At 38.7% G+C, this 25,936-nt stretch overlaps 2 protein-coding genes across 4 annotated transcripts in view; one reads left to right on the top strand and one right to left on the bottom strand.

The window, feature by feature from the left end:
• Positions 1–25,936, bottom strand: part of SRBD1 (S1 RNA binding domain 1) — a 197,806-nt gene that overhangs the window by 165,802 nt on the left and 6,068 nt on the right. For all 3 annotated transcript variants that reach the window (XM_059134567.1, XM_059134564.1, XM_059134566.1), the window contains exons 3-7: positions 23,311–23,488; positions 16,163–16,528; positions 6,873–7,039; positions 3,358–3,475; positions 1,627–1,765 (exon numbers count right to left, since the gene is read on the bottom strand). In XM_059134567.1, coding sequence (XP_058990550.1) covers positions 1,627–1,765; positions 3,358–3,475; positions 6,873–7,039; positions 16,163–16,528; positions 23,311–23,488 — 968 coding nt within the window. The remainder of the gene's footprint in view (positions 1–1,626; positions 1,766–3,357; positions 3,476–6,872; positions 7,040–16,162; positions 16,529–23,310; positions 23,489–25,936) is intronic.
• Positions 21,887–25,936, top strand: part of PRKCE (protein kinase C epsilon) — a 536,368-nt gene continuing 532,318 nt past the window's right edge. The window contains exon 1 of the mRNA XM_059134569.1: positions 21,887–21,936. Coding sequence (XP_058990552.1) covers positions 21,902–21,936 — 35 coding nt within the window. The 5' untranslated portion in view covers positions 21,887–21,901. The remainder of the gene's footprint in view (positions 21,937–25,936) is intronic.

Raw genomic sequence — 25,936 nt, 5'->3', positions numbered from 1 at the left:
ATACTTCCGTAACTGCACTGAGCCCTGATGGAGCCCCATTATCAGAAGTACCACCAAGTGTCCATCACCATGTAGTTCATGAACATCACCATATACAGCCATGCCTTAAAGAGGCAGAGTTATCAAACCTACTCAGTAGGAACTCAGTATGTGTGCAAACTAAGGAAAACTTTGTACCAAAGGAGGTGGAAAGGAAAGGAAATCAATCATAAAAGAGTAAAAACAGACAATAAACCTTTGTGTATCTGATATTCTGAAAACTCCAATATTTGATTCTAAGAAAACATACTATTACTGGGCAAGAAAGTCCCCACTGTGGCTGACCTTAATGCTTGGCTTTATAGTCTCAGCCACTAGTAAAACATTAAAATTGCATCATTTGAAAATCCAATTAAAAATAGACATTAAAAAATTAAACAAACTTGAGTTTTACTCATTTCAATCCATCTCAATACTTCTGTGCTTTTTCTTTTAATTAATGCCATTTTCAAAACAAATATTAAGATGAGTGTATTTGTATATGAACAGACATTTGTATTTTTAGACACTCATCCTTAATCTTTTAATTGCAATCTCACATTGCTGAATAGTTTAAAATGAAAGCAGGTTATAATATGCTAGCATTCTCTACAGTGTAGTACAGAATGTGGATATTCTTATCAGATACTGCCCCCTATAGACACTTAGTTCTCCTAGCCAAAAGAATAAACAGAAGGCTAAAGAAATTAGAATGAGCATAGTACTTAGGAGAGCACCAATCTCCCCATCCATCCTATCCTGTCAGAGCACTCCTATAAAAAGCCAGTCTTTCTCAAAGAGCTCTCGCTCTAGGGCTTATTTTGTCAATAAAACCAATGTATTTTGACATGTATCAGTAGTCACTTTCCATGGGTTTCTCTTAGAAATTCTCTCTCCCCTACTCTTTCCAACTCACTTTTATTCTTGTGCACACATACACAAAAGGTTAGGAAGATACATTTCAGAAAAAGGACCCTTTACTCCTGGAGAATAGAAGTGTGGAAATAGAACTTCACTTTATAATAATTATGTCAGAATTGTTGAAATTCTTTTTAAAAAGTAGATGACTTTTATAATTAAATAAATTTTTAGAAAGAATCAAAGTTTTACAAGACAACATAGGGCATGCTTTAAAACCTTGGGAAATGAAGCAATTTCTCTAAAAAGGAAAAAAAAAGCAAGTATCTTAGAGAAAAGATTAGCAAAATTAAAAAGATTAATAAACTAGTAAAATTAAGACCTATTTTCTGTTTATTTAATAGGCAGCATAAAGAAAGTGAAAAGAAGTTACATACTGGGAGAAAAGATCTGTAATACATATAACAGAAAGACTATCTTAAAAAGTACTTATAAATTAATTTAAAAAAAGAGAAACAATACAATAAAAATGGGCAAAAGACTAGAACAGGCACTTCATCAAAAGAGGAAGCTGAATGGTGGCAGGAGGTATATAGGGGTTTATTTTATTAGAGCTATTTATTCCTTATGTGCTATAATACTCTTTTGTATAGTCATTACATAATGAAACAATTTTTTTTACATAGTTTTCAAATTAAAAAAGGAAAAAGAAAAAGAAACAAGAATAATCTCTTGAAGTAAAGCTGGTACCTTTCACATTGGGTCTAATGTAAGATAGCAGATTGAGCTCCCCTGGATTCTCAAGCAGTGTCTTGGCTGCTCCTTCTAATCCCAACTGCTTAGCTCTTTGGGCTTTTGTGCCTTTGCTCCCAGTTTTATATGGAGCTGACTAGAAGGGAAAAAAAAGTCAGAAAACATACCATATCATTCAGTTTAAAAAGCAAGTCAAAATTAAAACACAAAATTAGAAGACATGATGAGAACGCTAAAGACATCCTTTTCTCAACTCTTTCCTCTCTCTTCAGGGATGAATTAATACTAACCAGAGACTACCAGCTATACAAAGATGGTCATTCCTTATCTGATTCTTTACACTTTTCTATTCACTTCACATTAGTCATTTGTTTGTATTCACTCACCTTAAATAAAAACTCTGCTTGGATTATAAGGACTAGAAGGTCCTCTCCTCAACCCAAGGGAGCTTCTCTAATAGCTAATAGCCACTGACACATAATGTTTCTACTTCTTAACACACATTCACTCCTCAACTTGAGCCATTCGGCTTCTTTCCTCATACCTTGCTGAAAGCAGTATCCGAAAGCGGCACAATGATCCCCTACTTACCAAATATACATTTTTCAGTCCTTATCTTGCCAAATCTCCCACTACATTTATTTACTTAACAAATGATGATTACCTTCTTCTCAGACTCTCTTCCCTATAATCTTTCATGGTGTCATTACTCCTGATTCTCCTCCTACTTCCCTAACCATTCTTTCCACGTCTCCTTCTTCAGTTCTCCCTTCCTCCACCCACGCTTCAAAAGTTAGTGTTCCTCAATGGTCTATCCTGACTTGGTTATCCACAAACTCTCTCAGAGTGAAATCTTCCATTCTCATGGTTTTAAAGACCAATTACATGCTGAAGACCCTCACAGCGAGGCCTCCAGCTGAGCACTCTCCTTTAGGATTCTCAATTCCATAACCTATACTTCTTTGTCTCCCCACTCAACTGGGAATGCCCTGGAGACAAGAAGTCTGCATTATTTATCTTAGCAAACCATACAAAAAATCATTTGATAGATATTTATTGAATAAGCACTTTATTGAATTAAATAATGATGGCTGATGACTTTAGCTTTCTATTTTCAGATCTTATTTAACTATAAAAAGATTGAAATCATAATATAATTAGATAGGTATTATATTAAAAGATTAAAAGAGGAGCACCTGGGTGGCTCAGTGGGTTAAGCCTCTGCCTTTGGCTCAGGTCGTGATCTCAGGGTCCTGGGATCGAGCCACGCCTTGGGCACTCTGCTCAGCAGCAAGCCTGCTTCCCCTTCTCTCTTCTCTCTCTCTGCCTGCCTCTCTGCCTACTTGTAATCTCTATCTCTCAAATAAATAAATAAATAATCTTTATATATATATATATATATATATATATATATATATCTTTATATATCTTTATATATATATCTATCTATATATATTTTAATATATATATCTATCTATATATATTTTAATATATATATATATATTAAAAGGGTTCCCTGGACCCTGGGTGGCTCAGTCGTTAAGCACCTGCCTTCATCTCAGGTCATGATCCCACGGTCCTGGGACTGAACCCTGCATCAGGCTCTCTGCTTAGCAGAAAGCCTGCTTCTCCCTCTCCTACTCCTCCTGCTTGCATTCCCTCTTTTTCTGTCTGTCAAATAATAAATAAAATCTTAAAAAAAAAAAAAAGATTAAAATAGTTCCTTACCACATGTTCTAGTTCTTCAAAAGTTTTACAGTTCAGCAAGGCTTTTAACAAGCACTCAGACATCTTCCCCTCCTTCTTAATTTTTTGGATTGTACTATGAACCTTCTTTGCAACAGCCCTGGAAATAAAAACTTTTGTAATATACAAGACTTATGTGTCAAAACTTCCTTTTTGAGCTATCTCGAACTTACAGGAATGTTGTAGGTAAGATAAAAACATTTTTTCTCCTCCAAGCCATTTAAGAATAAGTTACCATTACCCAAATATTTTAGTGTATATTTTCTATAAACAAGAATCTCCTCTTACATAATATAGCCATCAAAATGAGGTAATGAATATAGATGTATTATTATATTCTAATCTGCAGATCTCACCCAAGTTTCACCAACTGTTTCATTAATGTCCTTGACAGCAAATTCTGTTAAGAGTGGGTTGTGTGTAATTGCCATGTGTCTATGGTCTCCTTCAAGCTGAAACAGTACCTCAGTGTCCCTTTGATTTTCAAAGCTTTGATACTTCAGATGTTACAGGCCAGTTATTTTGTAGAACGTCCTAGTTTTGAGTTTCTCTGATGTTACAGAAGTAATGCCATGTTCTTATCACTGCATCCTTTAGGGGGCAAATGGTTTTCACTTGTACATTACTAATCACCTTAGATCATCTGATAGTGTCTGTGGGTTTCTCCATCATGCAGCCACTTTATTTCTTTATAATTAAGTATTTTTTGGAAAGGTAGTATAAAACTATTTTTTATCCCACTCCTTATTAAACTTTCAATTTATTTGCTGATTTATTTATATTACCACAAACTCAGGGTTTTTAATTTAATGGTTATAATCCATTATGAACACTTATTTTGATGCTCAATTATTCTGAATTTGACCAGAAGTAACCCCTCCAGGCTAGTTTCTGTGTTCTTCTGACATATCCCCATCATTCTTTGAGCACTTCCTTATTCTCTGGCACCCAATATTCCAGGCTTTTACTTTCCTTGCCCCAGCCCTGGAATCAGGTGACTAGTATATAGAAACCAAGTTATGGGTGCTAGATGTGCTCATTGCTACTGGGTATCACCACTCAGGACCAGCAAACCGAGCACCCATACCTGGTTTCAAAATACCATTCTCCAATGGAGAGAGCCAAGATTTCACAAAGAAAAGCTGATTCCAGGATCAATGCATAGGCAGGAGCAAGGGCACAGTCATACCACCACTTTATGATGATTTTGTACTATGAATACAAATCCTATTGTTATATCTAATGCCTCTCATCTTATTTTGATACCTGTTACTACTTACAGCATCTGCCTAATTGGAACTGCTAAAATGATGGGAAAAAGTTAGATAAAAATATAGATTATTAGAAATGATTGATAGGAAAAAAATCTACTTACAAAAAAGAAAAAAAAAGATTGTCAATTAAATAGGAAGCATATGCAGTACTTAGATTACAGCCTCTGTATCTTTTACATTCCTGGTAGCCCAAGACTGTTTTCAAGGGCTGAAGCCCACCAGGGTTATTTTGACAAAAGGCCAGTGTCCTACTGGATTGCACATATGGAAGAGGAAAGACATCTTTAGAGAAAATAGGAAGCTTTTCCTACTATATATAATCAACCTTTGTTATTCACATTTTTAACAGTGACCCTCAGTAAAAAATTTTTCACCTTGCAACCTACTACACATATACATATAAATAATTTTAGATAAAGTTACAGAAACATAATATAAATATATACAATAGTTAAATAAACATATGGTAAATATTTTCAGGAAACAATATTTACTTTTACTACATAAATCACACTCTTACATTTTCTATTCTCTAATTTTTGTTAAAGTGGTAATGACCCACTACATTAGTTTCACTGCTCCTTTACAGATAGCAATTAACAGATTGAAAATCAATACTCTAGTTATAGAAAATGTTGAGCTTAAGAAAAAAAATAGAGACCATATCCCATTTCCAAATCTCTGCATGGTATACAAACATCTTCCAAGACCCAGTCAATGCCCCCACTTACTCAGAGAAATATCCTCCACTAATATTTGAATTATTTCACTACTAACAGATACCCAGGGAATGAACACTTACCAAGTGTTTTTTTTTTTAAATAGGAAAAGAAGTAATAGTAATCTTGACATAAAGCTTCTATTTGTCCCCCATACAACCAAAAATTATTAGAATACCTTTAATTTTTAAAGTAAACTATCCTTGTTTGTGATACTTTCCTCAATTTCAGGTCCCCAAATTCTCAGATTTTCTTCACTATCTTGCCTTCAACCAAACAAAGTTTACCTCACAATTCGTAAACTACTGGCCTTCTACATGTGGCCTGTAGACAGTTTCACCTGGCCTTGAAAATTTTTATATAAAAACTCAGATTACTAGGTTCTTGGTGGGGTGGGCGGAGGATAGGACAAGCTGGCAAACTGTGTGAAGCCCACATGTCAGTCATCGGCTGGAGTAGATTCTTCCCCTCTTAGGATCTCTAGTTTGTATCCCTTGATGCTTTATTATACTAACTTGGGCCTGGAAGACTTAAATCTGAAACCACTTGATTAGCTAGTCATTTACTTCTGGGTTGGCTAATTGATTTTGCTTTTCAAGAAAATGTAACTCTCCACCTATTAGCATTTTAATCCTCCTGGCACTAAAAGAACTTCAACAAAAGGTATAGAAATGCTAGTGACATGCAGGTTCCTCCCACCCAAGAAGATTATTAGGCTGCTTGTAAAAAATAACTTTTAGCACTTTTAGAATGGCTTGAAGGTAAGATTCTATCCAATTTTTATCAGATCTTTGTCGTAGAGTTGAAGAATACACACATTAACAACACAGTGCTGGCATGTAGGAGACAGGCAATAAATGCATGAACGGTGAAGAATGTTTAAATAAACTCTACCGAAAAATACAGTTAATCTTATAGTCTTTGCATGCTTATTTCTGAGTCATTACAGTAAGTCCAGAAGTATAATTTTTTAAGGGATGCTTTTCATTCTACAGCTATACAAAACTTAAAACCCACTAATACCAAATTACCATGCTCTTTAAAAGATCAGAAAAAGGAAATATACATATTTACCACCAAACTCTATACTGCCAAAAAAACCTCACCATTTAGGGACTTCATAGTATTAAGAGGACAGTTTTATATAAGCTATTGAAGATTCTGTTTCTGTTTCCTTCCTTTGCCATTACACACAACTATTTCTATGAGAGAATATGAAGGTCAAACTCTTAAGCACACACTTAAGGCAAACCTCCTTCCTGCTCATGTGTGCCCAAGCTATTCATAAATGCTCCAGCAGAGGGACTCTGTACACACCTAAAGAAGTAAAATGAACCTGACGTCCTCTGTCACAAGGCGACTACATTCAATTACAATAATTCAAGAAGACAAAACAATGGGACTGTTGAAATATGCTGTCATTCACTTCCTCACTGTTTCTCCTCACTGGCTCACAAGGCCTCTTTCCACTCATAGTAGCCTCCTCCCTTCCCAGGTTTCTTACCGGAGCTCCTCCAAGGTTTGTCGAACTTCTCTCAAGGAATCAGCATCGAGGTTATTAATAAGCTCTTTTCGATACCGTATAATGAAGGGAATTGTGTTATCATCATTAAAGAGACGAATAATGTTGGCACAAACCCAAAGTTCAATATTAGTTCTCTCAGATAAAACCTGCAAATTAAGGATACTTAGTGATTTAAACATTTATATGATAATGTATGGTTCAAATATAATCAAATAATGTTCTTCAGTCACTTAGGAACACTTGCGGTGGTCTGAAAAAATACATACATGTACTAACAATCATAAAACCATCATTTCATTAATTCAGTAAAATCCAATCAAAGCCACTCTGTAATCATTCAAATTCTACAGGACTCAGTAAGACTCATTTTTCACCTCTCAAGATTAGCAGCAAAGATCAAGGAATTGGTAACTCATTGTGTTGACATGTGTCAACACATGACACTGTGCTGTCTCACTGCTAGTGAGAAAGCGCACTGGTATAACCTCTGCAGGAAGAACAAGTTGGCAGTATTTATCAAGATTTATAATGCATAAACTCTTTGACCCAGCAATTCCACTCTGGAACTTATCCTGGTATATTCATACTCCTAGAAAATGATACTATTTATAGTGGTATCTTTTGAAGAACCTTTTCCAGCATAATAAAAGTCAGCAAAAACCTAAGTCTATACTAGGAAACTGGTAAATAAATCATGATGTGATAAGAGTAGAATGAATACCATGCAACTAATCTTATGTGAAGTGATACGGAATGACTCACGAGACCTAGGAACATGGCTTACTTTCAGAAAAGTAATGGATGAGTAAGGGTAGGAAAACTTTTCTGTATCTTTCAATTTTCATATCATACACATATACTGCATATTTAAAATAATTAATTTTTAAAAAAGCAAATCTATAGGTTTCAGGAGAACGTACACATATGCAGAAAAGTTTACAGAAGTCAGCCTGAAGAAGAGAAAGAAGGAAAGGCAATTTCAGTAACTGATCTCAAAACCTAAGCAGATTTTTCAAGTACAGCACAAAAGACATAAATTTTATTATTATTTCAATTCTGATACCCATGACCAGCCAAAATTGGAAGGGGGAAAAAAAACCCAGAAAAGTCACTAAAGAATTATCAGAATCAATTAATTAACAAAATCAAGTCAATATATAATACAGGATGAATTTCAAAACTACAGATGAAATAAGAAGCTGAAATCCAGAGATTATCAAGGGAGGGTACTCATTCTCCTGGCCATCTCAAATCCTGAGGCCCACATCTTCCCACATTTTGATGCATTAATACCACCTCTCTGATGAGTGAGAACGCCAACTTGAAATCTCCAGCCCTGGCTCTCTTCCACATGAGCTCCAGACTAATTTTGACAACTACCTGCGATATTCTCTTGAAAACATAATGGGCATCTCAAACTGGGCTTTGCAAAGTGATCTCTCTCTCAGACGTATTCCTTCTCCAGTTTTCCCCCTTATTAAGTCCAAAAAGCAATTCAAGCCACAAAACTAAGAGTTAATCCTTTTGTTTCCTTCAACTCTTAATCCGCTCTACCATAAGATCTAATTAACTCTTAACTACAAAATATTTCTGTAGTCTATTACTGTTCTTCATTTCTTCCTCCCCACACCTGTCTAGTTCAAGCCAGGATTACTCAACAGCCTGTAACTATTCTTGCACCCATTCCAATCCCATCTATTCCAGTCTCCATGAATCAACAAGAATTATCTTTTTAAAATGTATATTGGGGGGTGCTTATGTGGCTCAGTGGGTTACAACCCTTGATTTCAGCTCAGGTCATGATTTAGGATCTTGGGACTGAGCTCGGGCCCCACGCTCCATGCCCATCGGGCTCCATGCTCAGCGGTAAGTCTGCCTAAGGTTCTGTCTTTGTCCCCCTCCCTCGCTGCCCCTCCCCCCATCCCGCCTGCACGCACACGTGTGTGCATTCTCCCAAATAAATAAATCTTAAAAAAAAAGATAAAATGTATACTGAATCATGTATAAAAGTTAAAACCTTTCAATGATTTTCCATTGCACTTAGAATCTAAACTCCTTACCATGACCCAAAAGACATCAGCCTACTGCCAAACTCATCTTATCTAATCCTCCCCTCATTAGAAGGCTGACCCAGTGAGGGTGGCCTGGGTGGCTCAGTTGGTTAAGCATCTGCCTTCAGCTCAGGTCATGATCCAGGGGTCCTGGGATTGAGCCCCACACTGAACTCTGCACAGTGGGGAGCCTGATTCTCCCTCTCCCACTGCTGCTCCCCCTGCTTGTGCTGTTAGTTAAATAAATAAAATTTTAAAAAAAGAAGAAGAAGAAGCCAGTCCCAATGACTTTCTCTTAGTTCCTAGAGCAAGCCCAGTTGTTCCTCTCTTTAGAGACCTTCTGAAGTTGCTCTCTCATCCAGAAATGCTGCTCTTGCTTGTTATTTTCCCTGACCTCTACAAAATCAGACTCATTAGTATTTTCTCAAACCTGTACCTCTTCCTATTTCTTATTCCAACTAACATCGTCTTCTACAACAGAAATTCTCAGGAATATTATGGCTATCTCCTTCAACACCACCTTCCCACTATGTATTAGCTATGCACCTTGAGAGAACTTAACCTGAACTCTACCTCCACAGCATTTTTTTCAGTATCCAACTCTTTCATATATAACAGCCAGAGTGTGGCCAGAAAGATTGGTCCAGTCAGCATGAAGCTCAAGGTTTGGGTTGAAACTCTGGACCCAGGTACAGTTTCTTCTAGAGAAACATGGTTTGTACACATAGACTCTTAAAGCTGAGAATGGCAGTACTAAGAGAATCATGGAAAGACTGCTTCAGTGCACTGATCAAACTTTTCCTGTTACAGAGGTCAAGAAATCACCTTCATTGTGTAAGCTAGTTTGAGATGGGTTTTCTCTTACGGCAACCAAAAAGCATTCTAGTCGATGTCCTCAGTATCACTGTGAGTTCCCTATCATGACCATAGAAATTATCATTAAAGAAGCAAACTGATTTCTAAAATGTCTGTTCTTTCCTTTCAAATTCCCTTTCTGCTAATATCATTTTTTATCAGAACCACAGAGCAGTTCTGTTTTCCATGCTTTCCACCCAGCCTCTCCGCATTACTGCTGATTATGTTTCTAAAACACAGATATAATAAATCAGGTATTTTTTCTCTTTTTCTTCTTTTGAACAGAAGCTCCAATAACTTTTATCTACATACTGGTAAAAGTTCAACCACCGTGGCATAGTTTTAAAATATCTTCCTAAGTGTGGTTCCAAATTGCAGTGTCTTACAGTAATAAACAATCTAGAAGGGAAGGTAAATGTTAATGCAAATAAATACAAATAAAACAGGATGTGCCAGTGATACACTGTTTTCAGGGAAGAGAAAGGTCCCGCAGGGGTAATCAAGGAAGGCTTCTTACAGGGGTAGCATTTCAACTGGCCCTTGAAAGACAAGCCAGATTGTAAAAGAGATATGAAAAATGAAAATGATCAAAATGCTCAACATTTTGGAACTGTGTGATTATTATAGAAACCCATTGGTTCCCACTATCCTAAACTACCTCAGCTATTGTTAACTGAAAGGGGCTCAAACATAGCCCAAGGTCCACATCTGGGTCATACATGGTCCTAACAAATACAGAAGCATCATATATGTTAAGGGAGTGTACGCTGCTACTTATGTAGATTTGCTCCTTGAAAGTGAAGACAACAAAACCCCATATAAGCAGTCTATACTTTGGGGCCTCCAGATCATCCAATTCCTTGTCTTAATTTAGTCAAATGTTTATTTGACACATTATATGCCAATATAGCTTATATTATATGCCAATAACCATACCAAACCAGTGAAAACAAAACGTAAAATGCCAAGTCCCTCTTTCCAAGGAGCTTACAAGCTAGAAAGAAGACAGACAAGTAGCTAAATTATATTGTGATCTGTACTCTTGCAGAAGCACATAGATTGTTTCAAGAGCACATGGGAGGTATAAACATCTAATTCTGCAGCGATGAGGCAAACAACAAAGACATAACTAAAACAGTTAAAAGCAGAGATCAAACTTTAGGGATGTGTAAAAGTAAGGCAGAGAACTACTACAGTTTTCACTTTTAAATGATTTTCATTTATTACTTTAATAACATTTGCAGTTAACTGGTAAGGAATGAGAGTAAAGTAAAAAGGAAGGCAGTCTCAAGACTTTTTTCAACCCTAACACTTAAATAAGAGAGGTACTTGTTGTGACTGTTGTTTGAAGCTAACACTTGTATAGAGCTTACTGTGTTTCATACTTTCACATATTCAGTATTAACTCAAATTATATAAGCCTAGGTTATTATTACTCCCATTTTATTGATAGAAAAACTGAGGCCCCTAAAAGTTAAGTAAATTGCCCAAAGGCCCACAAGCTACATTACCTTTTCAAAAATTTGGTTTGTGTGCAAAGCAAGATGATTTTTTTTCAGGCAAAAATGTAAGTTAGACAGTAACCTCACTCTCTTTCTGAATCCCACTGCAGATGAAACATAATGCCTTCATACTGCCCTCTGGTGTCTAAAACTTGCAACAAAATGGACTTCTTCCAAAGTGTCCTGAGATTTACTCCTCTAATCTATATTCCTATTCCCTCAGTTAAAAAAAGAAAGCATCTGAGTATCAACAAACTATAGCCTTAATCATCCTGGCAGCATCTATATTTTAAAAGAACTAAAATTAAATTAAATTCGGGGCACCTGGGTGGCTCAGTGGGTTAAAGCCTCTGCCTTCTGCTCAGGTCGTGATCCCAGGGTCCTGGGATTGAGCCCCGCATTGGGCTCTCTGCTCGGCAGGGAGCCTGCTTCCCTTCCTCTCTCTCTGCCTGATTCTCTGCCTACTTGTGATCTCTGTCTGTCAAATAAATAAATAAAATCTTAAAAAAAAAAAAAGACAGTTAAAAAAAATTAAATTCTACTCTAATGAGCAGAACTGAGAGAACTCTCTACTCAAAATCATTCCCCAATCAGCAGTTCGACACCTCCTTTCTCAAAAGTTTCTTTTTTTTTTTTTTTAAGATTTTATTTATTTATTTGACAGACAGAGATCACAAGTAGGCAGAGAGGCAGGCAGAGAGAGAGGAGGAAGCAGGCTTCCTGCTGAGCAGAGAGCCCAATGCGGGGCTCAATCCCAGGACCCTGGGATCACGACCTGAGCCGAAGGCAGAGGCTTTAACACACTGAGCCACCCAGGAACCCTCTCAAAAGTTTTTGATTCCTACTGTTCTCTTTACCCATGCCTATTTATTTTATTATATTACTTACCTTATCACACACAGAATCTTCCTTAAAGACTGCAAACCGAAAAACTATGCTGTTAGAAGTTAAACGAGTGGTTAAAGGAAAGGGGACAGGAGATTGGAAAACCATATAAAGGGGATTATAGGGTGCTGATCAGGTTCTGTTTTTTCACCTGGAAGCTTGTTAACTTTGAACATTAATAAGCTATATATACTCCAAAATAGTATATATACTTCAAAGTAGAAGTATGTATACTTCAAAAATAGATTTTTGGGGGCGCCTGGGTGGCTCAGTGGGTTAAGCCACTGCCTTCGGCTCAGGTCGGGACCTCAGGGTCCTGGGATCAAGCCCTGCATCAGGCTCTCTGCTCAGCGGGGAGCCTGCTTCCCACCACTCTCTGCCTGCTGCTCTGCCTACCTGGGATCTCTCTCTCTCCATCAAATAAATAAAAAAAAATCTTTTTAAAAAAATAGATTTTTGGGGGGACGTCTAAGTGGCTCAGTTGGTTAAGTGTCTGCCTTAGGCTCAGGTCATGATCCCAGAGCCTTGGATTGAGTCACACATCATGAGGCTCCCTGCTCAGCGGGGAGCCTGCTTCTCTCTCTGCCTGCCTTTCCCCCTGCTTGTGTGCTCGCTCTCTCTCTCTGACAAATAAATAAAATCATAAAAACAAAAGATGTGTTTTAAAGCCCATAACAAATACTGGCTAAATCATAAAAACAAAAAGAGCTAATGCAATTGTTTCACTTAATCCCTCCTGGAACAAACAGGTAACCTAATGGATGGTGTGTGCTTACATGTAGAGGAGCAATGAGAAAGCCAACTCAGACACACTCACCTCCTCGCAGTCCCACTTCTTTCCCTAATTTTGTCATCCCCTGGTCTTCATCACCCACACCATTTCCCATCATCTCTTGCAAGAAATATGGCTAATAAAGAGAGTTGGGCTTGCTCTTCCTCTCTAATCTGGCAAACCTTACTAACATATGTGGCTACTCCACTCCTTACTCCCAGCCCCCTCAAAATAAAGAGACTCTAATAGCAATCACCATTTTGAAGCATTTAATTTTCTCAAAAACTGGTTGTAGCTAGTCACCTCTTCAAATTCTAAAAAAGGTCACAGTATTTATATCATATTTGCATAATTATATAATGTTCTTTAATGAAAATTAGTTTCTGATTGCGACCACACATTTGCAGTTTGGGGAAAAGGGCTGAAGAATAGGTTGCCTCTGCTCAAAGGGATCTGGAAATCCCCGTTTCTGAGTTAGAAATGGACACAAAGTATGTTTACACATAAAGTCTATAAGTAACTTAAGTACTTAAGTATTGGCAATGCAGTTTTCTCTCCCCAAACAAGATGGTGATGTTCCTGAAAAAGCAGTTGAATTTTCAGAGTTGAGAAACACACCGTGAAGGGAAAAAGCAAAGGATCATGATGACATGGTGGACAGGGGATATGGGGAACTGCACACAAAATGAAGGAAACAGAAATGACATCTCCCACATGATCAATCGGTAATGATTAATAATCTCTATATAATTAATTTCCATTGACAGTACCTTATTAACTAGCTATCTTTCAGTATTTCCCCAAAGAACTTGGCCACATATTTTGTTTTGTGGCAGATAATACACATATCAAAGGCATTTCAATGAATCTAATCCTCATCCAAAGGGTCAAAGCCTTCCTGACTGTCAGACTCAGCACTGGTGACTCTCACTCTTCTCAGTCTCCTCTCCCCTACCACCTGCCACTGCTGTCAACCATGTTTGGAAGCAGGAATGCAGTGCCAAGATAAAATTATTCTCTGCTGTTTATGGAAGAATGAGAAAGGAAAGAAAAAGAAATCCACATACACCACAAGAATTGTCTGAAAAAGTAACTAAATGTTGGACAATGAAGACTGCAGCTGGTTAAACAAAAAAACCCCAATGCAAATCACACCTAAAGTTTCCCAGGCAACCCCTAAAGCCATCTAGAAAATGCTGAGCTTCCTAGTTGTCAGGGTGCCCGGGGAAGGTGGCAGCTGTAGCAGCCATTTCTCCCAACTCACAAGCAAGGAGTGCCAGATCCTAAAAGCAGTCCTGTTTGAACTATCAAAAAATCACTTCCAATAAGGAGGAGGAGGAGAAAACAATGCTTGGAAGTGAAAAGAAAGAGAAAACTGAGAAATAGCCTTCCTCGAGTCCTCACGGTTTTCCTATTTCTGGTTCAAGGCCTTTGGGAGACTTGATCACACTTTGTCCCTTCCATTCTTTGAAAGACCCCATGTCCTTGGTAATAAACTCATTCCTGCTTAGATCATTAGAAGTAGGTTTCTATCACTTATAATTAAGAGATAATGGGCTAAGGCAAGACCATTTTCATCTCTTTCTCTGTTACACAGCTTAGGGGATGGGTGTGAAGCAAAGTGTCATAGGGTAAGCAGCCCTTAACCTTGAAGAATTTATCTCTGTATTTCAAGAGATTTCGTGGTCTCTGAAACGTTCTTCCCTCCTTCCTGCTGCCTTTCCAAGATTAGAAGCAGACTTATATCAATAGTAGAGACATCAGCTTCTAAGTCTTAGTGAAAAGAAAAGGAAATGGGAAACATCCACCTGCCCCTGTGAGTCTGGACTAGAACTAAGCAAGGGGTCTGCCTTTCAAGAAAGCCTTCAGGTGAATCTGATGCAGGTGGTCCATGACTATTCTTTTAAAATATGTCCTTGTAAGGGATGGGGATAGGGAGAAAACAAAAAAAAGTAAAACCATGTCCTTGTGAATAAAGAAAGTAAATAAAGTGAATAAGTGAATAAAGAAAACAATGGTACAGAAAGGAGACCAATGATATACTGTTTCTCCAAGAAACTTTGGACTATTTAGTTCAGGAACAAGGATGAGAAGAAAGCTCTGAGGCAACATTCTACTCCTTAGTCAGCCAGAGAAGAGAAAAATCAAAATTAAAAGTTACCGGTGATGCTCTACTAATAGGTAACAGAAGAGACACCATGGGGGGAAAAAAAATTCCTCTAAAGAAAAAGGTTAACACACAGCTAATCCCAGACTGAGAAGTAGCAGCTGGAACAAGCAGAGGCCCTGGGCTCTAGAGCAGTAATTCACAGAAAGGGAAGGAGTACCCATCAGATTCACCATGATACAGACAAGAGGGAGGTCATATGCATCTCCCTGAGGGGCACTACCATAATTAAGTGTGAAATGTCTCCGGAGTATGTTGGAATAGACAGAAGTTGAGAATCACCATTTAAAAGTCACTCTTCAGGTCTTCTCTGCCATCTCTAAAGCCAAACAAGAAACTGGAAGAAATCCAAGGCAGCTCAAGTTGGAATTTAGCTAGATTTTTCCCAAGAAATTTCTAGACCCTGTTTACAGTATATTACAATATTACATTAAGAATTAGAGCTGTACTAATGGTCAATGTCCTAATCACTCACACTACTTTGATCAGGAAATACGGTCCAAGTTCAAAACAAGATCTTCACAATGAACTTATGAGGACCTGGTCTGTTGGTGCAATATCTCTATACAGTGCATGTTCACCAAAACACCATGGCAGAAGCCCACCTTGCCTGAGGTCACAGCTCTTAGTTCAAGAGCTGATGATGATGATGAGCTATAAAATGAAACAGCATACCTAGGATAAGAACCAGTGGCCAGGGGCACCTGGGTGGCTCAGTGGGTTAAAGCCTCTGCCTTTGGCTCAGGTCATGATCCCAGGGTCCTGGGATCGAGCCCCGCATTGGGCTCTCTGCTCAGCGGGGAGCCTGCTTTCTCCTCTCTCTCTCTCTGTCTGCCTCTCTGCCTACTTGTGATCTCTGTCAAATAAATAAATTAAATCTTAAAAAAAAAAAAAAAAAAAAGAACCAGTGGCCAAAGCCTCCAGAAATCACTAGAAAAACTGAAGAGACCTGAAAATTTCCAACCTTTCCTTAGCCAGTGCCATTCTTACTCTAATCAAAAAGAAAGGAACCCCACAAACTAAATGACTGCACATACCTGTACTATGTCCCAGTTCATTTCCACCTCCTCTTTAATGCTGTTGGTATTTGCTGGAAACCTCACAGGCTGCCCCTGAGGACATGCTTCGGTCTTCACTTTCTTTAAAGGGGACTGGCCAAATGTAAAGTCATCTTCATTTTCTTCCTTCTTGCACACACTTTCCCACACCGTGCTCGTGGATGGCGTCTCTGTACTATTGGCCATGGCGGTTTCTTCATCAACTTTCAGCTTTTTGGTCCTCTGACCAGAAGATGACTGAGCTGAATTCTTCCGTTTTGTCTTTGCTGTTTTCAGAGTCTTCATGCTATCCAATTTATTTTTTCTGTCTTCCAAATCAACATCAGCAATAGCCACAGAGTTATTCTATCAAACCACAAACAGAACACATGAAAATTAAAAGATAAAAACTAAATATCCTGGAATATTATTCAGGAATAAAAAAATTACTGATACACACAATTACGTGGAAGAATCTCAAGGAAATTATGTTGAATGAGGAAAAAGGCAATTGCAAAAAGTTACATACTTTAAAATTTACATAACATTAATGATTAATGCTTTATTTAGCATTCCCCAAAAAATTAGTGATTACTGGAGGGTCAGAGATGGGGGTAAGGGTCCAAAAGGAGGTAGGTGTGGCTACAAAAAGGCAAATACTAGGCAGTACTAGGGATGCTTGTGGTGATGGAACCATTCTGGATGGTGGATACACATATGAATACAGGTGATAAAATTGTACAGAACTAAACATACAGAAATACACAAATAAATGAATACAAAAAAACTGGAGAAATTTCATAAGGTCCCTAGATTTTGTCAATGTAAATACCCTGGTTATGATAGTTTACTATAGTTTTGTAAAATGTTACGGTTGGAAGAAATTAAAGGGTATACAATCTCTGTATTATATTTTACAACTGCATGTGAATCTATAATTATCTAGAAATAAAATGTCCCATTTTTTAAAAACGAGTAAAGGATAAGTTTATGGAAGCTGGAAAAAAACAAGATTTAAAACTTGCAATCAGGGGTGCCTGGGTGGCTCAGTCGTTAAGTATCTGCCTTCAGCTCAGGTCATGATCCCAGGGTCCTGGGATCGAGCCCTGCATCAGGTTCCCCACTCAGTGGGAAGCCTGCTTCTCCCTCTCCCACTTCCCTTGCTTGCATTTCCTCTTTCACTGTCTCTCTCGCTGTCAAATAAATAAATGAATAAAATATTTTAAAAATAAAAAATAAAACTTGCAACCAAAAGTCAACCCTTTGGGGGAAAAAAGTAACACTCACATACTCAGAAAACACAGCAGGCTAATCCCGCCACCAATTCATGCAGAACACTAGGAACAGAAAACACAGCATGACAGCAGAGTGGTGTCAGGCATTTTTTTAGGAGGAATCTACACAGTAGTCCACCTAGTGTCCAGGAGCCACTCTCTCCACCACCCCCAGCCTTCGCAATAGCTCAGGTGTGAAGGAATGACAGTTGGCATTCATTTTGGCACTGGAGTGATAAATAACATAACAGACCCTACCTGCATGGAGTTTACAGTTTCACAGGCTAGCCTGTTTCTGGTTACCTAAATAGATGTCGATGGCGCCAACTCAACCAAATGAAGAATTCCCAAACTATTTTTTAGTCAAAATTCAATTTTCTCTCCTATCAAGTATTTTTCCAGAATTACTGACTACTGAAAATACTTTGAACTACAACATCCCCATCCTTAAACTCACCCACCACCACCTAACCTGGAGATGATGTACATTAGAAACCCTCTGAGTATTACATGTTTAGCTGAAACATAATGGGTAAGAACAGAGATATAAAAATAGAATGACGCATAGGTTCATAAGAGTTGATAATAACTTGATGAAATGGCTTGATACAGTAAAAGAAAGGTGTCAGCCATACAGAGGGCTGCAACCATAGAGGGGCAGAACAAGAGGAATTGTAAAAAAGCAAATATGATCAACATTCTTCTAAACAATGTAAGAGGAAGAGGATAGCTTAGCAAACAGACTCTGAGTATTTTGGTCGCATTGGTAAGACAGCCCTCCTGAGATGAATCCATCACACTACCTTAGATCCATGCATTTAAAACATCTGATGTCCTTGTGACAAACATAAGGCCTAGACCATAGGAGGCATTCAATAAATCCAAAAGAATGGATTTATCTAATTCTCCCAATCTGGATCCATGCTCATGGAGTAAATCTCTGATTCTTATTTAAGTGCCTACTTACTTCAGCCTCTGAGGAGAGACAATACCAGTCAGAAAAATGTCATGTCCTTGTGATTATTATATCAAATCGTTAATTATTAAATCAATTCTCTGGTTTTACACACCCCTCTTACAAGCACAGCTGAGGTAAAACCACCCACGAGAGATGTTTTGATTTCTGAAATGCTGACAAAATCATGTTGCTAACTTAGAAACCCAGTTCCATCACATACTATCTATTATCCATGAGCAAATCACTTCACATTTCTTGCTGTGGCTTTCTCATCTATAAAATCAGGATGGTAATAGCACATGCCTCGAGGGGTGGTGATGAGGATTGAGTAAGTTCACACAGCCGTAGCGTGAAGCATGTTGCCTGGCTTATAGGAAGCATGAAAACATCTGCAGATCCCACCATCAGTACCACCGCTACCGTATCTAGACTATCTTCTAGGAGAGGGAGAAGGAAGTAGACAAAGAAATGAAGAAAAAGTACAATGACCGAGAGGAAAATAAGAAAAGTCAACAATCATAAAGACACTTGAAAGGTACCCTCTCTGGAGTCTTCAGGCAAGATTTACCTAGTGTTTCTCAGTGTTGTCCTCAGGGCCTTTCAGGGGCTCTGCAAGGCCGCACTCTATTCATAATAAGGCCAAGACATGATCTGCCTTCTTTTGTTGACATTTCTCTGAGAGTACAAGAGCAATGGCACCAAGCAGTACTAGCAGTCACCGTTCCCTTCACCGCCACACTCTTAGAGTAAAACGATGTGAGTTTCACTTAACAATGCAGTTAAAAATTACTCATCTTTAGGGGCACCTGGCTTGCTCAGTTGGTAGAGAACATGCCTCTTGACCTCAGAGTGGTGTGTTCAAGCCCTACACTGAGCGTGGAGCCTACATTAAAATAAATTAAATAAATAAATAAAAAGTATTGATTTTTATAGTTTCAGTCCTTGAAAACACACCTTTTTAATACTTCATGCTGAAATGGTGAGTACACATAGAACACTTCAGCTGCATGCGAAGGCATACAGATGTGCAGTGGTCATCTCGAACAAAAGCTTGCATGCACCCATTTCAGTTGTGAACTGAACCAGCTTCTTTTTCCAGAAAGTGGCATTTTTACTTGAAATAATGACTGACAAACTATGGTTATTCAGACTTGGGATACTTTTCCAGAAATGACCTGTGACTGTCACCTGAAGAAAACACCTGACATTTGCAACCAACAATAAATTTAAAAGTGAAAATTAGAATTTTGGAAATTGTACCCACTCTGAACTTGACAGCTTTCCAACACTGTGATGAGACTGGAGGTTATACTAATAAATGTGGTTTTTTGACACCAGGTAATGGAAGATGATAAAAATCCACAAGATCTCCATAAATCAGTGAACCGGTATTTTCCAAATGATCAATATATGTCACAAAATCATGCAGGGGTAAAAGACCCATTCAAATAACATGAACCAGTGGATTTTAATGTAGTAGAGTACAAGAAGTTCATTAACATGGTTTCAGATTTCACAATGAAACAAACTTTTAAGAAACTACCACTCACTGAGTTTTGGTACTGCATCAAATAAGCTTTTAAAATGCATCTCCCTTTTGCAAAAACATATCTGTGTGGAAGCAGGTTTTGTTTATACATTTCAGTTATATTCTAGTAAGTCAAATAAGACATTAAAGACATCTGAAAAAATGTAAACAATGTATTCTTCTCACTAATTTTTTTTGTTTTGGGGAAAATATATACTTATTTTTCATTAAAATAAGATTTAGCTACATTAACATGTAATAGGTTTTTAAAAAAATTAATCAATATTTTAATTTCTCATTTTCAATTTTTATATGGTAAATATTAATATCCTAACCCAATAACCAAAAGTTCCTTGGGTTCCTCAGGAAGTTTTAAGAGTGTAAAGGGGTTCAAAGACCAAAAGTTTGAAAAAGGTAGATCTAAACTATTGAAAACATAAGGAAAAATCTCTCTATTTTATGAAGTTTCTGAGATTCTATAGCCTGTCTCAAGTTTAGTAAGCCTCCATGAGAACATTTTTCTTCCTTATGTTCAACCTGAATCTTTGGCTGACTGAAAAATCAAAGTTCATTTTCTTCTGCCCTCACTGCTTTTTTTTTTTTTAATCAGCCTTAACACTCCACATGGTTATTATGTAGCCTATGACTAAACCCAAGACTCCAAGAAGAATTTGACTATTCTTCTTTTTGTCATCTCTGAAAGCAAGTCAACTGTCTAAAGCAAAAAAGTGGCTCACTGTGTCTTTTCCAGTCAAATCAGTCAGCAGGCCTTGGCCCTGGCTTGTGTTGTACTGTGTGAGCTCGACAGATAACTGGAGAGGGATAAGGAGTTGAAGGGAGGCTTCTTAAAAACTAGATTTAAAAGAGCATTTTTATACTCTGTAGCAATTGAGTCACTGGAAGAAAAGTTGACGAGAGAAAAGAAAGGGAATGACTAAAGACACACAGACCTTGAGCAAGAGGAGACAGCAATGACAGCCCCAGTGGTGGGACTAATCCTGGACAGGGGGATGACATTTCCTACACCGTAACAGGGCAGAAAAGGAACGCAAATTCAGCTAGCCTGGTTGTGAAATAATGAGGAGCTTCATGAATTTTTAAACATGTAAAAGGCAATGTCATCAGCTGAAAGGGAGAGAAAGGAATTTAGAAGTTTAAGAAACAAGAAAAAACTGGAAAAACAAATCCGCCAGAGGAAAAAAATGGGTCTACCAGGTATTTTTAGTGTAATTTTGAGGTCTGAGATTATGAATCTAAAGGAAAACCAATTAGGTCAAGGTTGTTTCAGCAAGAGTCAGCTGCTCTGTGCTGGCAGAGCAGAGGCAATGGCTCACCCAGTGTCGGGTCTGATCAGCCATGTGTGACTGAAGGAAAGAAGGGCAAAACTGGTGAGACTAATGAAAAGTGGTTTAAATGAGAGGTTATGTAGTCAAGACTAGGTAAAGTAAGAAAAGAAAAGGGCTGACTGATGGTGATCCATAAAGCAGATCTGGGGAAGCACTACAGTCCAACGACTGGGTCATAGCCCTCAGCCCTGGCTGTCCACAGAAGTCACCTGAGGAGCTTCAAGCAAACAATACAGCTGAGACCTGGGCCCATCTCTACCCTCAGAATTCTTTTCAGATTTAAATGGTCTAGTACAGGAGCATTTTTTCAAGCTCCCCGGGTTGAGAGCTACCAAGGAGATGTGACAAGGCTATAAAAGTGTGGCTGTGATGGCACCTGAACAGTGAACAAGGAGAAAAGGAAATGGTGAGATGGTGCTCCGAACACAGGATGCTTGGAAAGGAATGACAATAGCACAGTTTCTGATGATGGCAAGATTCAGGCTGAGCTCACGAGAGGAGTGGTAAAGGCAGAGAAGAAGACACGGTCCCTAGAGATGAGGAGGTCAAAGAACCAAGGCATCAGGGAGTGCATCCCAGTGGAGGAGAAATCACCAAGAACAACAGCAGAAGGTGGCAGAGAGGAGACATGAAATGGAGCTGAGCAAAAGTCTTCAGTGTCCAGAGTGGTGAGTAGGTTGGTAAATGCCAGCAACATAGAGAGGAAGAGACTAACAATTAATTTTGTCTGTGATGTTTGTTAAGGAGGCTACTGATTCTCATTCTACCCAAAATAAGGTTTTCAATTATTTTGTTCGGTGGTGGCTACAGCAGAGCAGAGCGCCAAACCTAAAGGAATAAAGTCTTCTAACATGCTCAATGTGCTCTTGCTGAGGTATAAAATGTGTGAATTTTGGCAATTCTGAAAGAAATTCTAAAAACTCCCCAGAATGTTTCTTAAGTGAAAGTTTCTATTCTAATTCTTTTTTTTTTTAAGATTTTATTTATTTATTTCACAGAGAGAGATCACAAGTAGACAGAGAGGCAGGCAGAGAGAGAGAGAGGGAAGCAGGCTCCCTGCTGAGCAGAGAGCCCGATGCGGGACTCGATCCCAGGACCCTGAGATCATGACCTGAGCCGAAGGCAGGGGCTGAACCCATTGAGCCACCCAGGCACCCTCTAATTTTTTTTTTATACACATATAACTGAGCATCACTGGAAGGATCAAGAAATCACCATGACAAGGGTTCTTAAGCTGTACCTTCTTGAGCTATATTTTAATATTTAGAAGCTAGGCATGTGCACATTCTGCTGAAGAGAGGGTTCATAACTTTTATCAGATTCTCAAAGGTTTTATGGTCCTAATGCCAAAAACCACGGAACTAAGAGATATTTCGTAGGTTAGGCAATCAAGCTACTTTTAGGTGCAACCATACCACGCTTAATGAAAAACCTCCAAATTTTGCCAATAATATAATAGATGTCAATACTTTCTCAGCTCTAGGTAAAGCCTGCTCACCCATTCAAGTGTGTTCAGTGAAAAGCTTGTATATAAAGATGAAGAAACAGAAGTACTGGATAACGGGAGAAAGACTGATTTAAATAAGAGCAGAGCAAGGTACAATATAATGTCCTCTACTATACACAGTAAATGTGTCCCTGAAAAGTCAAGCTTCTACAGCATATTAAAAAAGTATTATTTCAAATGTACCATGGAAGCAGTTTCTTAAAGGAATACCACAGAGAATGATTTTGGAAATGCACAACTCTTTTTATAATGCAAAAAAGCCTATAATTTATTGTTGTCGTTGTTGTGTTTTAATCCAGATTTGTACACATACAGCATTTGCTTATAGAAAAATCCATCAATATGTCAGTTGACAAATATTCTTTCCCTTCGAACACAGTCTAACGATAAATACTACTAGAGCCCATGGTAGAGAATGCCACTGCCCTGTACTTTTGTCAACTACCTATTCTGTCCCACTTTCTATAAGAAGAAAGTAGCATCACCAATTAGGAAGGCACTACAGTCTTCCCTTCACCCAACAAAAAGCACCTACCAGCTCCTCCTTAACAGCCATGCCTTCTAAGCCATCATTGATCTTAGTGGTCTTCTTTACCCGTGGCACCCTCTTTGATTTGGATTCTTTGGGAACAGGCTGCTTACGACTTCTGACGACTTTCTTTTGGGGCTCCCACACACTATCTTCCTTGTCATCTTCTTCAGAAGCAGACGATCTAGAAGTAAATTGACAGAAAAATCTCTAGGAAAAATGAAGGTAAATGTCAAAGGCAAAAGAGACATGCTTCTTGAAAGCAAAAAAGGTAGGAGGTAGGAGGTGTTTAATACAAAATGCAGTGATGTGAGCACAGGCTATGAACAGATATAGCTAAGTACTAAAACAAGAGTTGATGGAGGACCAAAGTAAAAATAGCCCCTGATATACTATGAATCACAGGTCTCTCTATTCCCCTCTCACTCACCCAGCATGTGCACGTGTGCACACACACACACATACACACACACACACACACACACACACATTCAAAACAGAGGAAACCATTTATTACCTTAAGCAATTTACTGGGTGGTGTCCCACCATAGTCATTGTAATGTTTGCCATTATAACAGTGAAAAGTGCTTATACAATTTCCTAAGTGGTAATCAAATTTTCTTAAAGTTACTCAAACCAATGTAAGAAATGGGAAATGGTGCTAGGAAACACCCTAAATGACATAAAAAGCCAGCACTAAGGCCCTTCCAAATGCTTCAATTTTTCGTTTTTCCCTTTCATCGAATGGATTTGTTTGCTGGTTGGATGGGATCAGGTGCAGCTGCAGTACTTTCTAACAACCCATGAATCAAACTCACAGCAACAGCAGAGGAAGAATAGTCACGTGCACTCTGGTGAAGGAACATCGTGCTCCTGCCAACCCTTTTAAATCTCTGTCTACCCCAATGTAAAAGGTCAGTGTTGGTGGGAAGGACAACCACTTCCTTCACTAAGGCTAGTAAATAGGGATATCTGGCTTTCTGAAGGGTTCAAGTTCTGCCTGGAGGCAAAAACCTGATTAAATGACTTCTTCTAAATTACGCTCTCCTAGGTCAGGCCACTGATAGTTCTCCCCCCTCCCCCCAGGGAGTTCTCTTCAGTAGCGTAAGCAAACTAAAGCCTAAGAGTAGGCAAAAACAAACGAAATCATTTAAACTCCCATAACAGATAGCAGTGGCATTGAAAGGAAGGAGAATTAGAAAACTAAGGAAACAGAAAACCAGGATTCAGCTCATACTATCTCCAAACTAAGACATTATTCCACCTAGTTCCCATCCAACATGAGCATGGGCACCAGTTTCTGATACCTGAAAGCCCTTTTGTGTCTGTCATGTGACTTTTGTAATGTAGGGGACCACTGTGAAAGTCACATGACAGACACAAAAGGGCTTTCAGGTATCAGAAAGAAAAACCCAAGAACAGGTATTATTTTATTATATATGAGGCAGTTTTAAGATAGCTGGTCATCTCCCACTAATCATACCTGACCTATTACTGGCATCTGGCCCTCACTTATAACACATCCTTCACACCTTCCAGGTCTTTCCAAGGTCTTCACTCCCCTGGTTTTCCTCCTACTTCCCTGGCAGCTTCTCTAGCTCCTCCTTGTCCCTTTGCGTACTGCTCTTCCTCTCCCCAACTTTTCAATGACATCATCTCAAAACAGAACCCCTGATTTTACTACCCTCATACCTGATCCTCTTCCAGTCTTCCCCAAATTCCTGCCTTTCCTTCACACCCCAAATCTAATCCCAGCATATCTCGTCTTCTTTATCTTCAATGTATATCCCAAATTAGACTATTTTCCCCCACTTTCACTTCTAGGACCCTAGGCTTCTACAGCAATCTCCTTAACTGACCCCCTGCTTCCATTCTTGCTCCCCTATGGTCTGTTTTCCAACAAGAAACCAGAATGATCTTTTACAAATGTAAACCAGAGCATGACACATCCCTGCCCCAAGCGTTCCGATGCCTTTCCAACCTACTGTCACCAGCTAGGTCCCAACACCTGATCCTTATTGCCCATATGCTTTGTTCTCATTGTTCCTTAAGTTCTTCTTTCCAGCTTACCTCTTAATTCAGGCAGATAAAACCCAAAACCACTCTTCAGGTGATGGCAACAGCCCTGACCAGACCTCTCACTGGCCCAGACAACTCAGACCCTTTGAGCTAAACCTCTGACTTGCACCTGCACAGATGAAGCTTGGAGCAACCCCTGGAATGACTGGCAATTACCTTTACCTCATCATAATACTAAAATCTCTGCCCAAAGAGGAGACTCAGCCTTATTTACATGACATATGATGTACATACAGGCATGATTCCTTAAGGTACACACGTGATTTGGTGCCTGCCTCTACACAGATGACAAGGCTTCCCTATTAACCCTTAACAAAAGGTACCCATTCACTCTCTTTGGAAGCTTTGAAAGCTATTCCCTATGATCTCTTTATTTGCTGCAAATAAAGTTTACTTTATGTGACAACTCCACCTGGTGTACCTGTGACTCCCCAAGGAGCAAACTCATGTTGGTTCAGTTACGGCACTTCAAATAAGACCCTAATACTCTGTCATGGCCTATTAGGTCCTGCCCATACCAATCTCATTTCCAATCACTCTCTGCCTTGGTGAC

This window comes from Mustela lutreola, chromosome 9 (assembly GCF_030435805.1).
Source record: "Mustela lutreola isolate mMusLut2 chromosome 9, mMusLut2.pri, whole genome shotgun sequence".
Taxonomy (NCBI): domain Eukaryota; kingdom Metazoa; phylum Chordata; class Mammalia; order Carnivora; family Mustelidae; genus Mustela; species Mustela lutreola.
The sequence above is the reverse complement of the archived record's forward strand: the minus strand, read 5'-3'. Positions and strand labels throughout refer to the sequence as shown.